Source organism: Macaca mulatta, chromosome 10 (genome assembly GCF_049350105.2).
Source record: "Macaca mulatta isolate MMU2019108-1 chromosome 10, T2T-MMU8v2.0, whole genome shotgun sequence".
Lineage (NCBI taxonomy): Eukaryota > Metazoa > Chordata > Mammalia > Primates > Cercopithecidae > Macaca > Macaca mulatta.
Genome location: NC_133415.1, coordinates 87,939,607 through 87,956,615, shown reverse-complemented (window position 1 = coordinate 87,956,615; position 17,009 = coordinate 87,939,607). Strand labels below are relative to the sequence as shown.

General features: G+C 45.1%; 1 protein-coding gene and 1 long non-coding RNA gene across 4 annotated transcripts in view; both read left to right on the top strand.

Annotated features, from left to right (window-relative positions):
- LOC107000422 (uncharacterized) overlaps positions 1-11,403 on the top strand; it is an 86,733-nt gene extending 75,330 nt beyond the window's left edge. The window contains exon 3 of the long non-coding RNA XR_001447544.3: positions 10,421-11,403. This is a non-coding gene — a long non-coding RNA (uncharacterized LOC107000422). The remainder of the gene's footprint in view (positions 1-10,420) is intronic.
- A 3,136-nt stretch (positions 11,404-14,539) lies between these two features.
- EDEM2 (ER degradation enhancing alpha-mannosidase like protein 2) overlaps positions 14,540-17,009 on the top strand; it is a 33,496-nt gene continuing 31,026 nt past the window's right edge. For 2 of the 3 annotated variants that reach the window (XM_077948428.1, XM_028827295.2), the window contains exon 1: positions 14,540-14,725. Coding sequence is in view for 2 of the 3 variants with exons in the window: in XM_028827295.2 (XP_028683128.1) it covers positions 14,619-14,725 (107 nt within the window). In the remaining variant the exon portion in view is untranslated. 3 annotated transcript variants of the gene reach the window in all.

The window sequence follows — 17,009 nt, the reverse complement described above, 5'->3', positions numbered from 1 at the left end:
AAGTTCTCGTGCTGTGTTTTTCAGCTCCATCAGGTCATTTATGTTCTTCTCTAAACTGATTATTCTGGTCAGCAATTCATCTAACCTCTTTTCAAGGTTCTTAGCTTCCTGGCATTGGGTTAGAACATGCTCCTTTAGCTCAGAGGAGTTTGTTATTACCCACCTTCTGAAGCCTACTTCTGTCAATTCGTCAAACTCATTCTCTGTCCAGTTTTGTTCCCTTGCTCGCAAGGAGTTGTGATCCTTTGGAGGAGAAGAGGCATTCTGGTTTTTGGAATTTTTCAGCCCTTTTGCGTTGGTTTCTCTACTTTTGGTCTCTGATGTTGGTGACTTTCGGATGGGGTCTCTGAGTGGACGTCCTTTTTGTTAATGTTGATGTTATTCCTTTCTGTTTGTTAGTTTTCCTTCTAGCTGTCAGGCCCCTCTACTCCAAGTCTGCTGGAGTTTGCTGGAGGTCCACTCCAGAGCCTGTTTTCCTGGATATCACCACTGGAGACTGCAGAACAGCAAAGACTGCTGCCTGTTCCTTCCTCTGGAAGCTTCGTCCCAGAGGGGCATCCATCAGATGCCAGCAAGAGCTCTCCTGCATGAGGTGTCTGTTGGTCCCTATGGGAGGTGTCTCCCAGTCAGGATACATAGGGGTCAGGGACCCACTTGAGGAGGCAGTCTGACCCTTATCAGAGCTCAAATGTTGTCCTGGGAGTTCTCTTCAGAGCCATCAGGCAGGGATGTTTAAGTCTGCTGAAGCCGTGCCCAAGCCACCCCTTCCCCCAGGTGCTCTGTCCCAGGGAGTTTTTTGTTTTTTTTTTTTTTTTTTTGAGACATTGCACTCTGTCACCCAGGCTGGAGTGCAATGGCACAATCTCGGCTTACTGCAACCTCCACCTCCTGGCTTCAAGCAATTCTCCTCCCTCAGCCTCCCAAGTAGCTGGGATTACAGGCATCTGCCACCACGCCTGGCTAATTTTCTTTGTATTTTAGTAGAGATGGGGTTTCACCATGTTAGTCAGGCTAGTCTCAAACTCCTGACTTCAAATGCTCCACCCGTCTCGGCCTCCCAAAGTGCTGGGATTACAGGCGTGAGCCACCGTGCAGGCCAGGGATTTTATCTATAAGTTCCTGACTGGGGCTGCTGCCTTTTTTTTCAGAGATGCCCTGCCCAGAGGAGAGGAATCTAGATAGGCAATCTGGCCATAGCAACCTTGCTGAGCTGCGGTGGGCTCCGCCCAGTTTGAACTTCCCTGCGGCTTTGTTTACACTGTGAGGGTAAAACCACCTACTCAAGCCTCAGCAATGGCGGACACCCCTCCCACTACCAAGCTCAAGCCTCCCAGGTCGACCTCAGACTGCTGTGCTGGCAGTGAGAATTTCAAGCCAGTGGATCTTTGCTGAGCTCTGTGGGGGTGGGACCCACCGAGCCAGACCACTTGGCTCTCTGGCTTCAGCCCCCTTTCCAGCGGAGTGAACGATTCTGGTTTTTTTTTTTTTTGAGACTGAGTCTCGCCCTGTGGCCCAGGCTGGAGTGCAGTGGCGCCCTCTCTGCTCACTGCAACCCCTGCCTCCCGGGTTCAAGCGATTCTCCTGACCCAGCCTCCCGAATAGCTGGGATTACAGGTCCGCGTCTCCACGCCCGGCTAATTTTTACATTTTTAGTAGAGACGGGGTTTCACCATGTTGGCCAGGCTGGTCTCGACCTCCTGACCTCGTGATCCGCCCACCTCGGCCTCCCAAAGTGCTGGGATTATAGGCGTGAGCCACCGCTCCCAGCCTGCGGAGTGAACGATTCTGTCTCGTTGGTGTTCCAGGTGCCACTGGGGTATAAAAAAAAAAAAAAAAAAAAACTCCTGCAGCAGCTAACTCGGTGTCTGCCCAAATGGCTGCCCAGTTTTGTGCTTGAAACCCAGGGCCCTGGTGGCGTAGGCACCAGAAGGAATCTCCTGGTCTACAGGTTGTGAAGATCTTGGGAAAAGCGCAATATCTGGGCTTGAGTGCACCGTTCCTCAGGGTACAGTCCCTCACAGCTTCCCTTGACTAGCGGGGGATATCCTCCGACCCCTTGTACTTCCTGGGTGAGGTGATGCCCCACCCTGCTTCAGCTTGCCCTCCGTGGGCTGCACCCACTGCCCAACCAGTCCCAATGAGATAAACCGGGTACCTCACCCACCTTCTGCATCAGTCTTACTGGGAGCCGCAGATCGGAGCTGTTCCTATTCGGCCATCTTGCCAGCAAATCCTAGATTTCTTAAGATACACAAATACTTCCGTTGTGTTACAATTGCTTAAAGTATTCAGTATAGTAACATGCTCTACAGGTTTGTAGCCTAGGAGAAATAGGCTATACCAAGGAACCTAGGGGTGTAGCAGGCTATGCCACCTAGGTGTCGAAGGGTGTCCGCCATGGCTGAGGCTTGAGTAGGTGGTTTTACCCTCGCAGGTTTTTTTTTTTTTTTTTAAACTTATTTTTGTAGAGATGAGGTCTTGCTATGCTGCCCAGACTGGTCTCAAACTTCTGGGCTCAAGTGATCCTCCCACCTCAGCCTCCCGAAGTGCTGGGATTACAGGCATGAGCCACCGCACCCAGCCCCTTTGCACTTTCTTTATCATGTCTTCAGATAAACAAAAGTTCCTAATTTTAAGGTGGTTATATTTATCAACTTATTCTTTTATGGTTTGTACTTTTTGTGCCTTATTTAAGCAACCCTTCCCTACCCCCAAGGTCATGAAGATATTCTGTTTATGTTCAAAGCTTTTTAGTTTTGTCTTTCACCTTGAGGCATGGTATGAAGTAGAGGTCAAGATTAGGTTTTTGTTTTTTTTTTTTTTTTTTGAGACGGAGTCTCGCTCTATCACCCAGGCTGGAGTGCAGTGGCTGGATCTCAGCTCACTGCAAGCTCTGCCTCCCGGGTTCACACCGTTCTCCTGCCTCAGCCTCCCAAGTAGCTGGGACTACAGGCGCCTGCCACCTCACTCGGCTAGTTTTTTGTATTTTTTTTCAGTAGAGACGGGGTTTCACCGTGTTAGCCAGGATGGTCTCGATCTCCTGACCTCGTGATCCGCCCGTCTCGGCCTCCCAAAGTGCTGGTATTACAGGCTTGAGCCACCGCGCCCGGCCAAGATTAGTTTCTTTTAATGGATATCCACTGTCCCAGAACCAGTTATCAAAAGTTGGCCTTTCCTTACTGATCTGCAGTGGTATCTCTGACTTATAGTAAATATGTCTATTCTGTTTCAGTGGCCCAGTTGTCTCACCCTGCACCAATGCTCATTATCTCAATTAGTATTATTTCTTTTTTTTTTTTAATGTTTTTTTTTTGAGATGGAGTTTCACTCTTGTTGCCCAGGCTGGAGTGCAATGGCGTAATCTCAGCTCATCACAACCTCCGCTTCCCAGGTTCAAGTGATTCTCCTGCCTCAGCCTCCCAAGTAGCTGGGAATACAGGCATGCGCCACCATGCCTGGCTAATTTTGTGTTTTTAGTAGAGACGGGGTTTCTCCATGTTGGTCAGGCTGGTCGCGAACTCCTGACCTCAGGTGATCCACCCGCCTCGGCCTCCCAAAGTGCTGAGATTACAGGCGTGAGCCACAGTGCCCGGCCCTCAATTAATATTATTTCATAATGTCTTTATTTCTTGTAGATCAAGTCTTCCCTCTTTGTTCTTCAAGAGTGTCTTGGCTATTTTTGAATATTTGAACGTCTACACCTAAATTTTGGAATCTTTTTTTATCAAGTTGATGAAATTTTGGTTGGTATTGCATTTAGCATGTAAATGACTGGGAATAATTGGTATCTTCACAATATTGAATCATCCAGTGCATGATACGGTATATTTTGTTTACAGCTTCTTTGATATCTCTCAGAGTTTTATGATTTTCTCTCTGAACATATGGCCCATCCTCTGTTAAATTTTCCCCTATAAACTCTTCATATATACATACATATGTATATATTTTGAGACAGAGTCTTGCTCTGTTGCCCAGGCTGAAGTGCAGTAGCACAGTCTTGGCTCACTGCAACTTCCACCTCCCAGATTCAAGCGATTTTCCTGCCTCAGCCTCCAGAGTAGCTGGGGTTAAAAGCACACACCACCACACTAGGCTAATTATATTTTTAGTAGAGACAGGGTTTCACCATGTTGGCCAGACTGGTCTCGAACTCCTGACCTCAAGTGATCTGCCCACCTTGGCCTCCCAAAGTGCTGGGATTACAGGCATGAGCCACTGCACCCAGCCAAGTTCTTCATATTTTAAAAATATTATTGCAAATAATATATTTTTAAAATCTCATGGTCTAACTGCTTATTCTCAGCATATAGAAGTACTGATGATTTTGTTGCATTAGTTTTGTGTCTAGCAATCTTAATAAACTTGTTTGTTATAATAATTATTTTTAGACTCTTTTAGATGTTCTACATGCATAATCATAGCACCAATAGATAATGCAGATTATTTATTCTTTTTTAATTTTTATGTTTGTTTCTTTTTAACTTATTGTTCTGGCTATAACCTCTAGTACAATGTTTAACAGAAATAGTAATAGAAGGCCAGGCACAGTGGCTCACGCCTGAAATCCCACCATTTTGGCAGTCTGAGGTGGGTGGATCACTTGAAGCCAGGAGTTTGAAATCAGCCTGGCCAATATGGTGAAACCCCATCTGTACTAAAAATACAAAAATTAGCCGGGTGTGGTGGTGAATGCCTATAATCCCAGCTACTCAGGAGGCTGAGGCAGGAGAATCGTTTGAACCCAAGAGGCAGAGGCTGCAGTGAGCCGAGATCGTGCCACTGCACTCTAGCCTGGGCAACAGAGCAAGACTCTTGTCTCCAAAAAAAAAAAAAAAGTGGCCGGGCGCGGTGGCTCAAGCCTGTAATCCCAGCACTTTGGGAGGCCGAGACGGGCGGATCACGAGGTCAGGAGATCGAGACCATCCTGGCTAACACAGTGAAACCCCGTCTCTACTAAAAAATACAAAAAACTAGCCGGGCGAGGTGGCGGGCGCCTGTAGTCCCAGCTACTCGGGAGGCTGAGGCAGGAGAATGGCGTGAACCCGGGAGGCGGAGCTTGCAGTGAGCTGAGATCCGGCCACTGCACCCCAGCCTGGGCGACAGAGCAAGACTCTGTCTCAAAAAAAAAAAAAAAAAAAAAAAAAAAAAAAGTGATAGAGAATATAAGAGAATATTCTTGCCATTTTCCTGGTTTAAAAAGGAATGCTTTTCAGGCTGGGTACAGTGGCTCACACCTGTAATCCCAGCACGTTGGGAGGCTGAGGCAGGAGGATTGCTTGAGCCCAGGAGTTCGTCTGGGCTCTGAAAAAATACAAAAATTAGCCAGGCATGGTGATGCGTGCCTGTAGTCCCAGCAACTCGGGAGGCTGAGGTGGGAGGATCACTTGAGCCCAGGAGGCTGAGACTGCAGTGCACCACTGGACTCCATCCTGGGTGACAGAGCAAGACCCTGTCTCAAAAACAAACAAACAAAAACAACAACAACAAAAAACCCCGATAATGCCTAAGTGGCAAGTAGGGATGAGGAAAAAGTTGTTTCAAGTACAGGGTGAAGAAGGTACAAAAGAATATAATAGGAAAGGAGAAAGTACTTGAGAAGGCAGTAATACTTAAGTATGGCCAAATAGGAGTAGGTGATAGGAAGGAAGAAGTGATATGAGGAGGTAAGCAGGAGTCAGAAGAAGAGCCTTTCCTAATACACAAAAGAATCAAAATTTTGAATTGAGGTTCTTCCCACCACCTTCTTCAGCCCTACTAATTCCTATTAGAATACTCAGGTGTCACCTACTACAGGAAGCCTTCCCTGACTTCATGTCCACAAGCCAGGGTTAGATGTTGCCTCTGTTCTACTGGAGCCCTCTCTTTCCCTTAGTTTTTTTTATTTTTTAAAAAATAATTAATTAATTAATTACTTAATTTTTTTTGCAGGCAGCCCCCAAACCAGAATAGGTTTGGAGAGTTTTCCTCCTTTACTTCTTTAAATGATAATTGTCTATTTATGCGTCTGTCTTCTACACCAAAAGCCATAAGAGGGCAGAGAATGTGTTTTAAAGTTCTATATTACCAGCTTAGCAGAGTATTTGGCACATCATAAGTGCTCAATAGATTTTTTTTTAATCAATGAATAGATAAACAGGACTCCCAGGGAAGGAGAAAAAACTGTAACTTAGTAAAGCTCCTGGCACAAAACTGGCACTGACAAAATTCTTTTATCTTTTTGTGCCTTCACTTTCTCATCTGGAAAATGGGGACAAAAAAACTATCTCAAAGTAGTTTCATGGATCTATAAATTACTTAATCCAGGGTCTGACACTTAGTGTCAGGGATAATTATCAGCATGTTAAAAATGTAATTATTGGCCAGGTGCAGTGGCTCACTCCTGTAAATCTCAGCACTTTGGGAGGCTGAAGTGGGTGGATCACTTGAGGTCAGGAGTTCGAGACCAGTCTGGCCAACATGATGAAACCCCATCTCTACTAAAAATACAAAAATTAGCTGGGAATGGTGGTGGGTGCCTGTATTCCCAGCTACTTGGGAGGCTGAGGCAAAAGAATCATTTGAACCTGGGAGGCAGTAAGCCAAGATCACACCACTGCACTCCAGCCTGGGCAACAGAGTGAGACTCTGTCTCAAAAAAAAACCAAAACCAAAACCAAAAAAACCTCCACAATTCTCATTGAAATAGACAGTGAGCATGGGTCAGAGTTTCATTTAACTCATTAATGAGGGGACTAGCAGGATGACAAAGCCAGTTCAAAACAGAATATAAGAACTAGAGTTTGGGCTGGGCACAGTGGGATTACACCTGTAATCCCAGCACTTTGGGAGGCCAAGGTGGGTGGATTGCTTAGCCAGGAGTTCCAGACCAGCCTGCACAACATGGCAAAACCCTGTCTATATGAAAAGATACAAAAATTAGCTGGGCATGGTGGCACATGCATGTAGTCCCAGCTACTTGAGGGACCGAGGCAAGATCACTTGAGCCTGGGATGTGGGAGGTCAAGACTGTAGTGAGCCGTGTTCGAACCACTGCACTCCAGCCTGGGCAACAATGTGAGACCCTGTCTCAAAAGAAAGAAAAAAGAACTGGAATTTTTATAGTCAATGGAAAAGAAAAATATTGAAGTAAGATTGCTAAATTAAATACTAAATGGGTTAATGTCCTACAGAGTAGTAGTATCATAACCTTTGGGATTATCTTCTCTACTACACAGGAAAGGAAAGTGTTACATCTTATTACTTTATAGAATTGTACAATGTCTGGGCCCTAATTAATTATGTAAATAGTGTCACGTTTCTCTTCAGGGATAGATGATAAGTAGACTTGCTAGTCAATGCTTTATCATGACAGCAAAAAGTCACACAATCATCTTTTTTTTTTTTTTTTTTTTTTTTTTGAGAAGGAGTCTCGCTCTGTCGCCCAGGCTGGAGTGCAGTGGCCAGATCTCAGCTCACTGCAAGCTCTGCCTCCCAGGTTTACGCCATTCTCCTCTCTCAGCCTCCCAAGTAGCTGGGACTACAGGTGCCCGCCACCTCGCCCGGCTAGTTTTTTGTATTTTTTAGTAGAGACGGGGTTTCACCGTGTTAGCCAGGATGGTCTCGATCTCCTGACCTCGTGATCCGCCCGTCTCGGCCTCCCAAAGTGCTGGGATTACAGGCTTGAGCCACCGCGCCTGGCCACATGATCATCTTTTTACCTTAGTAACATGTTTCAGATAATTTTTCTTAACACTAGTAAGTTTAATTCAGTAGACACTAACCATTATAAGGCTCTCAATAAATGTTTGCTGAGGGGATTTTCAATCTATTAGGCTTCTTCTTTCCCTCTAGTTTCCTTCTTCCTGACCTGGCACAATTGATTAGCAGCAGAGTTAGGGGGCTATGGGGCAGGTAGGCTAATAGGGGGAATTCTGTGGGACACAGATCCTCTTCTCTCCCTTAGCCTGGTGTGGTAGGGCTAGTTTTGTATCATCAAATAGGCAGAGAAAGTGTCCGCTTTGGATATCAGCAAAGAAAGCACCCTTTTCCCATCTACCAACCACCCCTTTCCCCGCCAGCAAATAAGAATATATTTTCTGTGAAAGAATTGGGTATTTCTTTTTCTTTTCTTTTCTTTCTTCTTTTTTTTTTTTTTTGAGACATAGTCTTGCTCTGTCGCCCTGGCTGGAGTGCAGTGGCATGATCTCGGCTCACTGCAACCTCCACCTCCCAGGTTCTAGCAATTCTCATGCCTCAGCCTCCCGAGTAGCTGAGATTACAGGCGTTCGCCAACACACCCAGCTAATTTTTGTATTTTTAGAAGAGATGGGGTTTGTCGGCCAGGCTGCTCTTGAACTCCTGACCTCAGGTGATCTGCCCACCTCGGCCTCCCAAAGTGCTGGGATTACAGGCGTGAACCACTGCACTCTGCCAGAATTGTGTATTTCAAAAGGGCAGCAGACATAATAATAATAATAATAATAATAATAATAAATAATTTTGTTGTATCACATTCCATTTATTCCATTCCATTTAGGCTGAGGTGGGAGGGTGATCCTCCCTCCTCAGCCTCCTGAGTAGCTTTGATTAGGGACACATGCCACTACACCCTGCTAATTTTTTTTTCTTTTTTTTTGTAGTGACAGGGTTTTGCCATGTTGCCCAAGCTGGTCTCAAATTCCTGGGCTCAAGCAATCTGCCCACCTCAGCCTCCCAAAGTGTTGGAATTATAGGCTTGAGCCACTGTGCCCAGCCTCACTTTTTAATTTTTAAGAAATTGTGACAAAATACATGTGATACAACTTACCATCTTAACCATTTTGAAGTGCACAATTCCGTGGCAGATTTAGCTACAGGTCTGAGTTCACTTCCAACATAAGCATAATAAAAACATGGTCTGAGGCCAGGTGTGGTGGCTCATGCCTGTAATCTCTACACTTTGGGAGACCAAGGCGGTAGGATTGCTTGAGCCCAGGAGTTCAAGACTGGCCTGGGCAATACAGCGAGACTTTGTCTCTACAAAAAATTAAAAATTAACTGGGCATAGTGTCACGTATCTGTGGTCCCAGCTGATTGGGAGGCTGAGGTGGAAAGATCACTTGAGCCTGGGAGGTCGAAGCTGAAGTGAGTGGTGATCATGCCTAGGTAACCGAGTGAGACCCTATCTCAAAAAGAATAAAAATAAATTGAGAATAAAAGCATAAGGCCAGGCACGGTGGCTCATGCCTGTCATCTCAACACTTTGGGAGGCCGAGGTGGGTGGATCACCTGAGGTCAGGAGTTTGAGACCAGGCTGGCCAACATGGTGAAACGCTGTCTCTACCAAAAATATAAAAATTAGCCAGGTATGGTGACGCATGCCTGTAATCCCAGCTACTCGGGAGGCTGAGGCAGGAGAATCACTTGAACCCGGGAGGCAGAGGTTGCGGTGAGCTGAGATCACGCCACTGCACTCTAGCCTGGGTGACAAAAGCAAAACTCTCATCTCAAAAAGAAAAAAAAAAAAAAAAATAGCGAGGTCTGGGACTCTAACCAGGGAGTCATTGATCTAAATGTTTAGACATGCTGCACACAGAAGTTCAAGCATTTCTACAAAGCAACAGATGGGAAATTTCCAAGGGATAAACTTATTTTTTGGCAAGTCAAAAGTATGTAGTATGCAACCCCGGCTTTGGGAGTTGGGAGAACCAAATGACCTTCAGATGCTGGAAAAATGATTCTCCCCTGCTGAAAGAGGTCAAGTGTATTTGGCCAAAGGGGATCTAAAATGCCTTGGCTTCCAACTTCAGGGAATTGAGCTTTTCCCTCTAATTTTCCAGCAAAAGGGAAGGAAATGTTGACCCTAAAACCACATGAAGCTGAAGCTAGAGGCCTCTGTAGCAGTTCACCAGATCTCCATTGTTAAATTCTATATTGGCCTTTTATTTATATATTTGTCATTATTTTCATTAATGCGTTAGAGTATAGGCTGTTTGGATCCAAACCTTGACTCTTCTACTTACTCGGTATGAGACATTGATTAAGTTGCTAAATCTCCCTTCAGTTCTTAGAATCTGTGCTTCAGGTTTTTGGTTTATAAAATGGTGATAATGACACTTTCTCAGAGGGTTGTGGTAAGGATTAATGGTTGATGGATGTAAAGTACAAAGAACATATTAATTGCTATGTAAATGTTAGCTATTATCAATACATGTGACAATTTTTCCTTCTCCGTCTTCTTGTCCCCCTCCCCATCCCCCTCCTTTCTTATTTTGTTGGCAAATAGTCAGATTCCGTTTGGGATGCTGTCGCACTGTTTTATTCTGCTTCATGGATGTTTCTCGGGGGGAAATTTCTGCAGTTGATGTGTGTTGAATTCTGTTTTCTGATTTTTTGCAATAACTCTGTATGGATCTGTTAATATTTTCCTTGTGCTGATAGTCACTCTTTCATCTTCCAGATATGGAAACTGAGTCCCCAAAAGGGAAAATGACTTGCCCGAGATCACACAGAGATAGTGGATAAACAAGTAACAAGACCAAGAGTTTCTGACGACCAGTCAAAGTCTTGTTCCACTGAACATTGTCCAAGGACATTGGCCTCAGATACTGATGTCATCTGAGCTCCCTCCAAACTCTATTCACCCACAGGGAAGACTTGAACACCCTATGATTCCAAGTATTCTCCAATTGACATCTTCCCCTTCTAACAAAATTGCAAGCACTTCAAGGGAAAGGCCTATGACTTGATTATTTTGGAATCTTAGTTATATGCTCAGCACTGTGCCTCAGACTTTTGAGGGTAGGAACTATTGCCTATAACGCCTTGGATGACTAAGGGCAGATGCTCAGTAAATGGAACCAGTTGCTCTGCTTTAAAAAAAGGAAGAGTTGGGAAGGCAGGGAAGAGAATTAATATGTATCAAGAACTTAATATATACCAGTCATTGTGCTGAGAATTTTCACTTTCATTATCTCATTTAATTCCCAGAATTCCTTTATGGCATCATCAATTTCTGTATTTTACAATAGGAAATTGAGGCTCAGAGAGGTAGGCAACTTACCCTGAGTCTCTTCACAAGTAAATGCTCAAGTGTGACATTTCACTGGTGGGTCATAACCTTCTGGAATCCAATATTATAAACACAGAGTGAGAGGAAGAAGAGTTCTGATACTTTCCAGAGGGTAAAACAAGTTTTTTATTCTCATTAGAGAACTATGAAATTAGTCACATGAATTGTGAAAACCTAAGTCATGGTTTTATTTGTTCAGTGACAGTGTGGAAAATGACATCAAGCTAGAAAAAGAATATAAAGGAAAATTGTGAGTGTTTCAGTCTTGCTCATAAAGAGAGACCTATCGTTACCAAATCCAGGCAACCTGAACCCACCCTTCCTGCAAAAGTTTTATCTACACTAGAATTTTGAATGGGAGACAAAAAAAATAAGCTATAGGATTTATAATATGGAGAAGGTGAGTTTCATAACAGGGCAAGGCCCAGGTCTGAAAAATATTTAGTTCCTGTGCTAGACTGGAAACAGCCCCCTAAAGTCCAGGTCCTAATCTCTGGAAACTGTAAATGTTTCTCTATTTGGAAAAGGGGTGTTTCTTTTTTCTTTTTTTTTTTTCCAGACGTGATTAAGTTAAAAATCTTGGAATGGGAGTTTTATCCTGTATTATCTGGGGGTGGGGGGGATGGGGGGGTGCTAAATGCAATTATAAACGTCCTTATAAGAGAAAAGCAGAAGAAGATGTGACACATCCATAGAGAAGGATATATGAAGACACGGGCAGATACTAGAGTGATACAACCATAAGCCAAGGAATGCGAGCATTCAGGAGAATCTAGAGAGGCAAGGGACGGATTCTCCCCTAGAGACTTTGGAGTGGGTGTGGCCCTGTCAAGAACTTAATTTTAGCCTAGTGAAATTGATTTCAGGCTCCTGACCTCCCAAACTGCAAGAGAATAAATTTCTGTTGCTTTAAGCCACTTGGTTTGTGGTAATTGGTTGGAAGAATCACAGGAAACGAATACAGTGCTCCTGTGTTGTTATCCAGGTTTCAGCTTACTGTCGTCTCCTTTCCCTTCCATCTGGAAGCCCCAAGAAGAGTTTCTAAAAACATCCTAGGCTGGGTGCGGTGGCTCACGCCTGTAATCCCAACACTTTGGGAGGCCGAGGTGGGGTGGATCACCTGAGATCAGGAGTTCAAGACCAGCCTTGCCAACATGGCGAAACCCTGTCTCTACTAAAAATATAAAAATTAGCTGGGTGCAGTGGCAGGCGCCTGTAATCCCAGCTACTCCGGAAGCTGAGGCAGGAGAATCGCTTGAACCCAGAAGGCAGAGGTTGCAGCGAGCTGAGATCACACCATTGCACTCCAGCCTGGGCGACAAGAATGAAACTCCATCTCAAAAAATAAATAAATAAAAAATAAAAACATCCTAATATTTACTGAGTGTCTCTTCTGCCAGACACGATGCCAGGTGCTTTACATGCAATAGCTCACCAAATCCTCACAATCCTATTAAGTAGGTACTAATACTATTCCTATTATACAGATGAGATAACTGAGGCTCAGAGAAAAACTGGCAGGGTCATATCCTAACAGGTGATGAAGCTAGTACTCCAACTCAGGTCTGCCCAAATATAAAGCCCATACTTTTAGCCTCTAGGCTATATCACCTCAATCTCTCTGGGTTGTCAGGGATTTAATTCTATCAATGGATGGCATTTTGAGACACTTACTTGGGGGATGTTTTCAGGGATAGATGTGGGACCAAAGGAGACCAAGCCTGGCTGCACTCCGGCTCAACAAACTGAGCTACCACTTCCATGTGCCTTTTTCAGCAAATAGGAGATAGCCAATCCTAGAATCATAGAAAGCTAGACCGAAAATGATCTCAAAGATCCATTTGTTCAAACACCTCATTATTTATAGACAAGGATGCTAGCCCCAGAGGAGAGGGTCACATACACAGGTTATAGATGAGTGACAGAGTTGTAATTAACTGGAGCCTAGATCTGACTTCAAATTCAGGGTTGGTTCTACTGCATGTCACACTGACCACAGTCATGGGTGTTGCTGTGGTCTAAGGTGCTGACCAAACTTGAGAAACTTGGGAATAAGGGAAATGGAGAAATGGATCACAAACCTCCTGAAAGCTATAGTGCTCCAGAGTAGTCATTCTTTTTTCTTTCTTTTATTTTTTTTTGAGATGGAGTTTTGCTCTTTTGCCCAGGCTGGAGTGCAGTGGTGCGATCCTGGCACACTGCAACCTCTGCCTTCCAGTTTCAAGCGATTCTCCTGCCTCAGCCTCCCCAGTAGCTGGGATTACAGGCACCCACCACCACGCCTGGCTAATTTTCGTATTTTTAGTAAAGACGGGGTTTCACCATGTTGGCCAGGCTGGTTTCGATCTCTTAACCTTAGGTGATCCACCCGCCTCAACCTCCCAAAGTGCTGGGATTACAGGCTTTGGGCCACCGCGCCTGACCAAGGTATTCATTCTTACCTAAGACATTCTACAGGGCTGATAGGGGTAAGCTTCCGGTTTGAGATGGAGACTGAAGGGACCGTGATTGTGTAACCACATCCCAAAGTGGAAGGAAAGAAATGTCATGAATTTCTAGAACTGAAGGGATTTCAGGAAACCTCAAGAGTGACAGCATCAGAAAATGCAAGAGATAAAAAAAAAAAAAAAAAAAGTGGAAGTTTTGGACAAATAAATGTGAGTTGTATCTTATACAATCAACAAGTAACTGGTTTGGGAAGCTTAATATCCCTAAATAGCGGAGCAGACCACCCCTCATATTATCTTATGCCCAATTTCTGCCTCAAATAAAAAGTAGGAGTTAAAGACAGAAGTTAAATCAGTAGTCAGACAGCCCAGCGCTGCATTCCAGGCCTGGTAATTAAAGATCCAGCCCTGAACTAACCGGTTATATTATCTATAGATTCCAGACATTGTATGGAAAAGCATTGTAAAAATCCCTGTCCTGTTCTGTTCCCTTCTGATTACCGGTGCATGCAGCCCCTAGGCACATACCCACTGCTTCCTCAATCAATCACGACCCTCTCAGGCGGACCCTCTTAGAGTTGTAAGCTCTTAAAAGAGACAGGAATTGCTCACTCGGGGAGCTCGGTTTTTGAGACTTGAGTCAGCCCACGCTCCCAGCCGATTAAAGCTCCTTCCTTCTTTAACCCGGCGTCTGAGTTTTGTCTGCGGCTCCTTCTGCTACATAATAATGGTAGAGGCTGAACATTTCTCATGTTTACCCAGCCTTCATGCTTAATAAGGTTGTTGAAACAAATATGATAGAATGCATTTTAAATGCTCCGTACAGTACTAGTACACAATAAGTGCTCAATGCACGCTAGCTGTTATTATTAAAACACTAATTAATAACAGTAGTAACAACAGCCACTGTCTTTAAGACACGTTGATCAGTGTTTCCGAAACCGTATATCCCAAGTTGCTCTTCGGCCACGTTTCGCTGCCCATTGCATTCCGGGGCTTGTAGTCCGGAAGTGAGAGGCTGATTTCTCAGCGCGCAGGCGCAGTGGCGCGGGTCCCCGGAAGAACCCGCAGCAGCTCCCAGGATGAGCTGGTTGCAGTGGCTGCTGCTGCGGCGGCGGCGCTGAGAGGACGCGAGCTCTATGCCTTTCCGGCTGCTCATCTCGCTCGGCCTCCTGTGCGCGCTGCTGCCTCTGCACCATGGTGCGCCAGGTCCCGACGGCTCCGCGCCAGATCCCGCCCACTACAGGTGAAGGAGGCCAGGTTCCCGCCCTTTCGCAATTGGGGAATGGGATGCGCGAACCGGGTCCCTTCCCTTTCTGTCCATCCCAGGTCTCCTACCCCGACTTGCTCGGACCCCGCCGCTAGGTCCCAGGCAGAAATCAGCTAGTGATTCCCACTTTCCGCCCTGTATCTTGTTCTTCCCCTGCTTGTTTTTGTGTTCTGGCCCCATGCCTGATTTCTCGTCCCACGCCCAGGGAGCGAGTCAAGGCCATGTTCTACCACGCCTACGACAGCTACCTGGAGAATGCCTTTCCCTTCGATGAGCTACGACCTCTCACCTGTGACGGGCACGACACCTGGGGCAGGTAGTGCGAGCGGAGGGGCAAGGGGCGGCCAGGGTCTGACTCTCCGGGCCTAGGCGGGCGGGTCAACTGGGGCTGCTGGCTTCATGGTCTCCTCACCGGCACCGGAAAGCCCCCAGATGAGCTACAACCGCGCTCCCTCCAATTCTTGCTATCACCTCCAGGATCCATTTAGCCTCTCTCAGTGAAAAAAAAGTCCTAGATTAGCCGGGTGGGCTGGATCACTGGGCTCAGCGCCAGCAGTAACAGGCACCAGCTGTGGGGACATAGGCAATTTCTGGAGTAACAAGAAACCGTGGAAGGGCTCCAAGAATTAGAAAACCCAACCCTTTCATTGTGCAGGTGGGCATTCAGGTCGAGGAAGGAGTGTGACACTCCTAAAACTTAACTGTTTGTAGTTGGTGTTCCCTGTGCCTGAAATACACTCTCCCGGTTTTCCTCCCATAACTGGCTGCTGCTTGTCATTCAGATCTCAGCTCAGTAGTCACCTCCTCAGCATCCGCTTCCCTAACGACCCACGACTCCCTTTTAAGTCACTCTCACAAGTTACCTGTTTTATTTTCTTTGTAGCACTTCTCTTTGATACTCTCATTTTCACTTATCTACTGGTTTGTCTTTCTCCTTCCCACTAGAATAAAAATCTATGAGAGCTGGAATTCACTGGCTTATTCCTTGCTGAGTGAAGAATCATTGCATTAGCTGAAGCTGGCATTGATTGAACACTGTGCTAAACATTTTACTGTGTCATCTCCTTTAATTATCTTAATACCCCATACGAGTTAGGTGTCATTATCCCTGTTTTACACACGAATGTGCTAAGGTCGAGAGAAATTAAACTCAAAACTTGTGATGGTTTTTATTTTTTTAAGTTGCAACAAAGTAAATACAAATGGCAAATTCAAGTGGTAAAAAATTATGTACAATAAATATCTCCCATACCCTAGAATTCCAACTATTAACTTTCCTTCGTATCTCTCCAGAAATATTCTTGGTTTGTGCCATTATACATATAGATGTGTATATGTGTATCTTTTTAAAATGAACTTCTTAAAGGCATAATTTACATATAATAAAGTATACTCTTTTTGTTTTTTGAGATGGAGTTTGTTGTTTCCCAGGCTGGCGTGCAATGGTGTGATCTTGGCTCACTGCAACCTCCGCCTCCTGGCTTCAAGCGATTCTCCTGCCTCAGCCTCCCAGGTAGCTGGGATTATAGGAGCCCACCACCACACCTGGATAATTTTTTTGTGGAGATGGGGTTTTGCCATTTGGCCAGGCTGGTCTTGAACTCCTGACCTAAGGTGATCCACCCACCTCGGCCTCCCAAAGTGCTGGGGGATTACAGGCATGAGCCACCATGCCTGGCCTACGCTCGTTTTAAGTGCATAGTGACCACCATCACAGTCAAGATATGAAACACTTCTGTTATCTTAAAAAGCTCCCTTGTGACCCTTTATAGTTCATCCCTGCACCACCACTGACCCTAACAATTTCTGATCTGCTTTCTGTCAGTAAGTATGTCTTTTTGAAACACAGATGGAAACATACTAAACCACCCTGTCTTTTTCATTAAAAACAATTCGAATATCTTTCCATCAGCACATAGAAGTCTTGATGACAATCTTTTTGATAACTTCATAGTTTTGCACTGTTTATAACACAGTTTAATCACCCATTAATGGGCAGACAGTTGGGTTCTTTCCAGCCTCTTGCTGTTCTAAACAATACTGCCATGAACACTGTCAAATAGCTGTTCACTGTGGGGTAAATTCCTAGATGTGAAAATCGGTGAAAAGCCTGTGCTTTAAGCTACAATCGTATACTGCCTCCCAATGGTAGAGGAGAATGCCAGAATATAGGTGATGAATTTAATTACAATGGAGCTACATCAGCCAACCCTCCCAGGTGCATTAAGTGGGTCAGAGGATCCCTGCGATTTTCACTGTG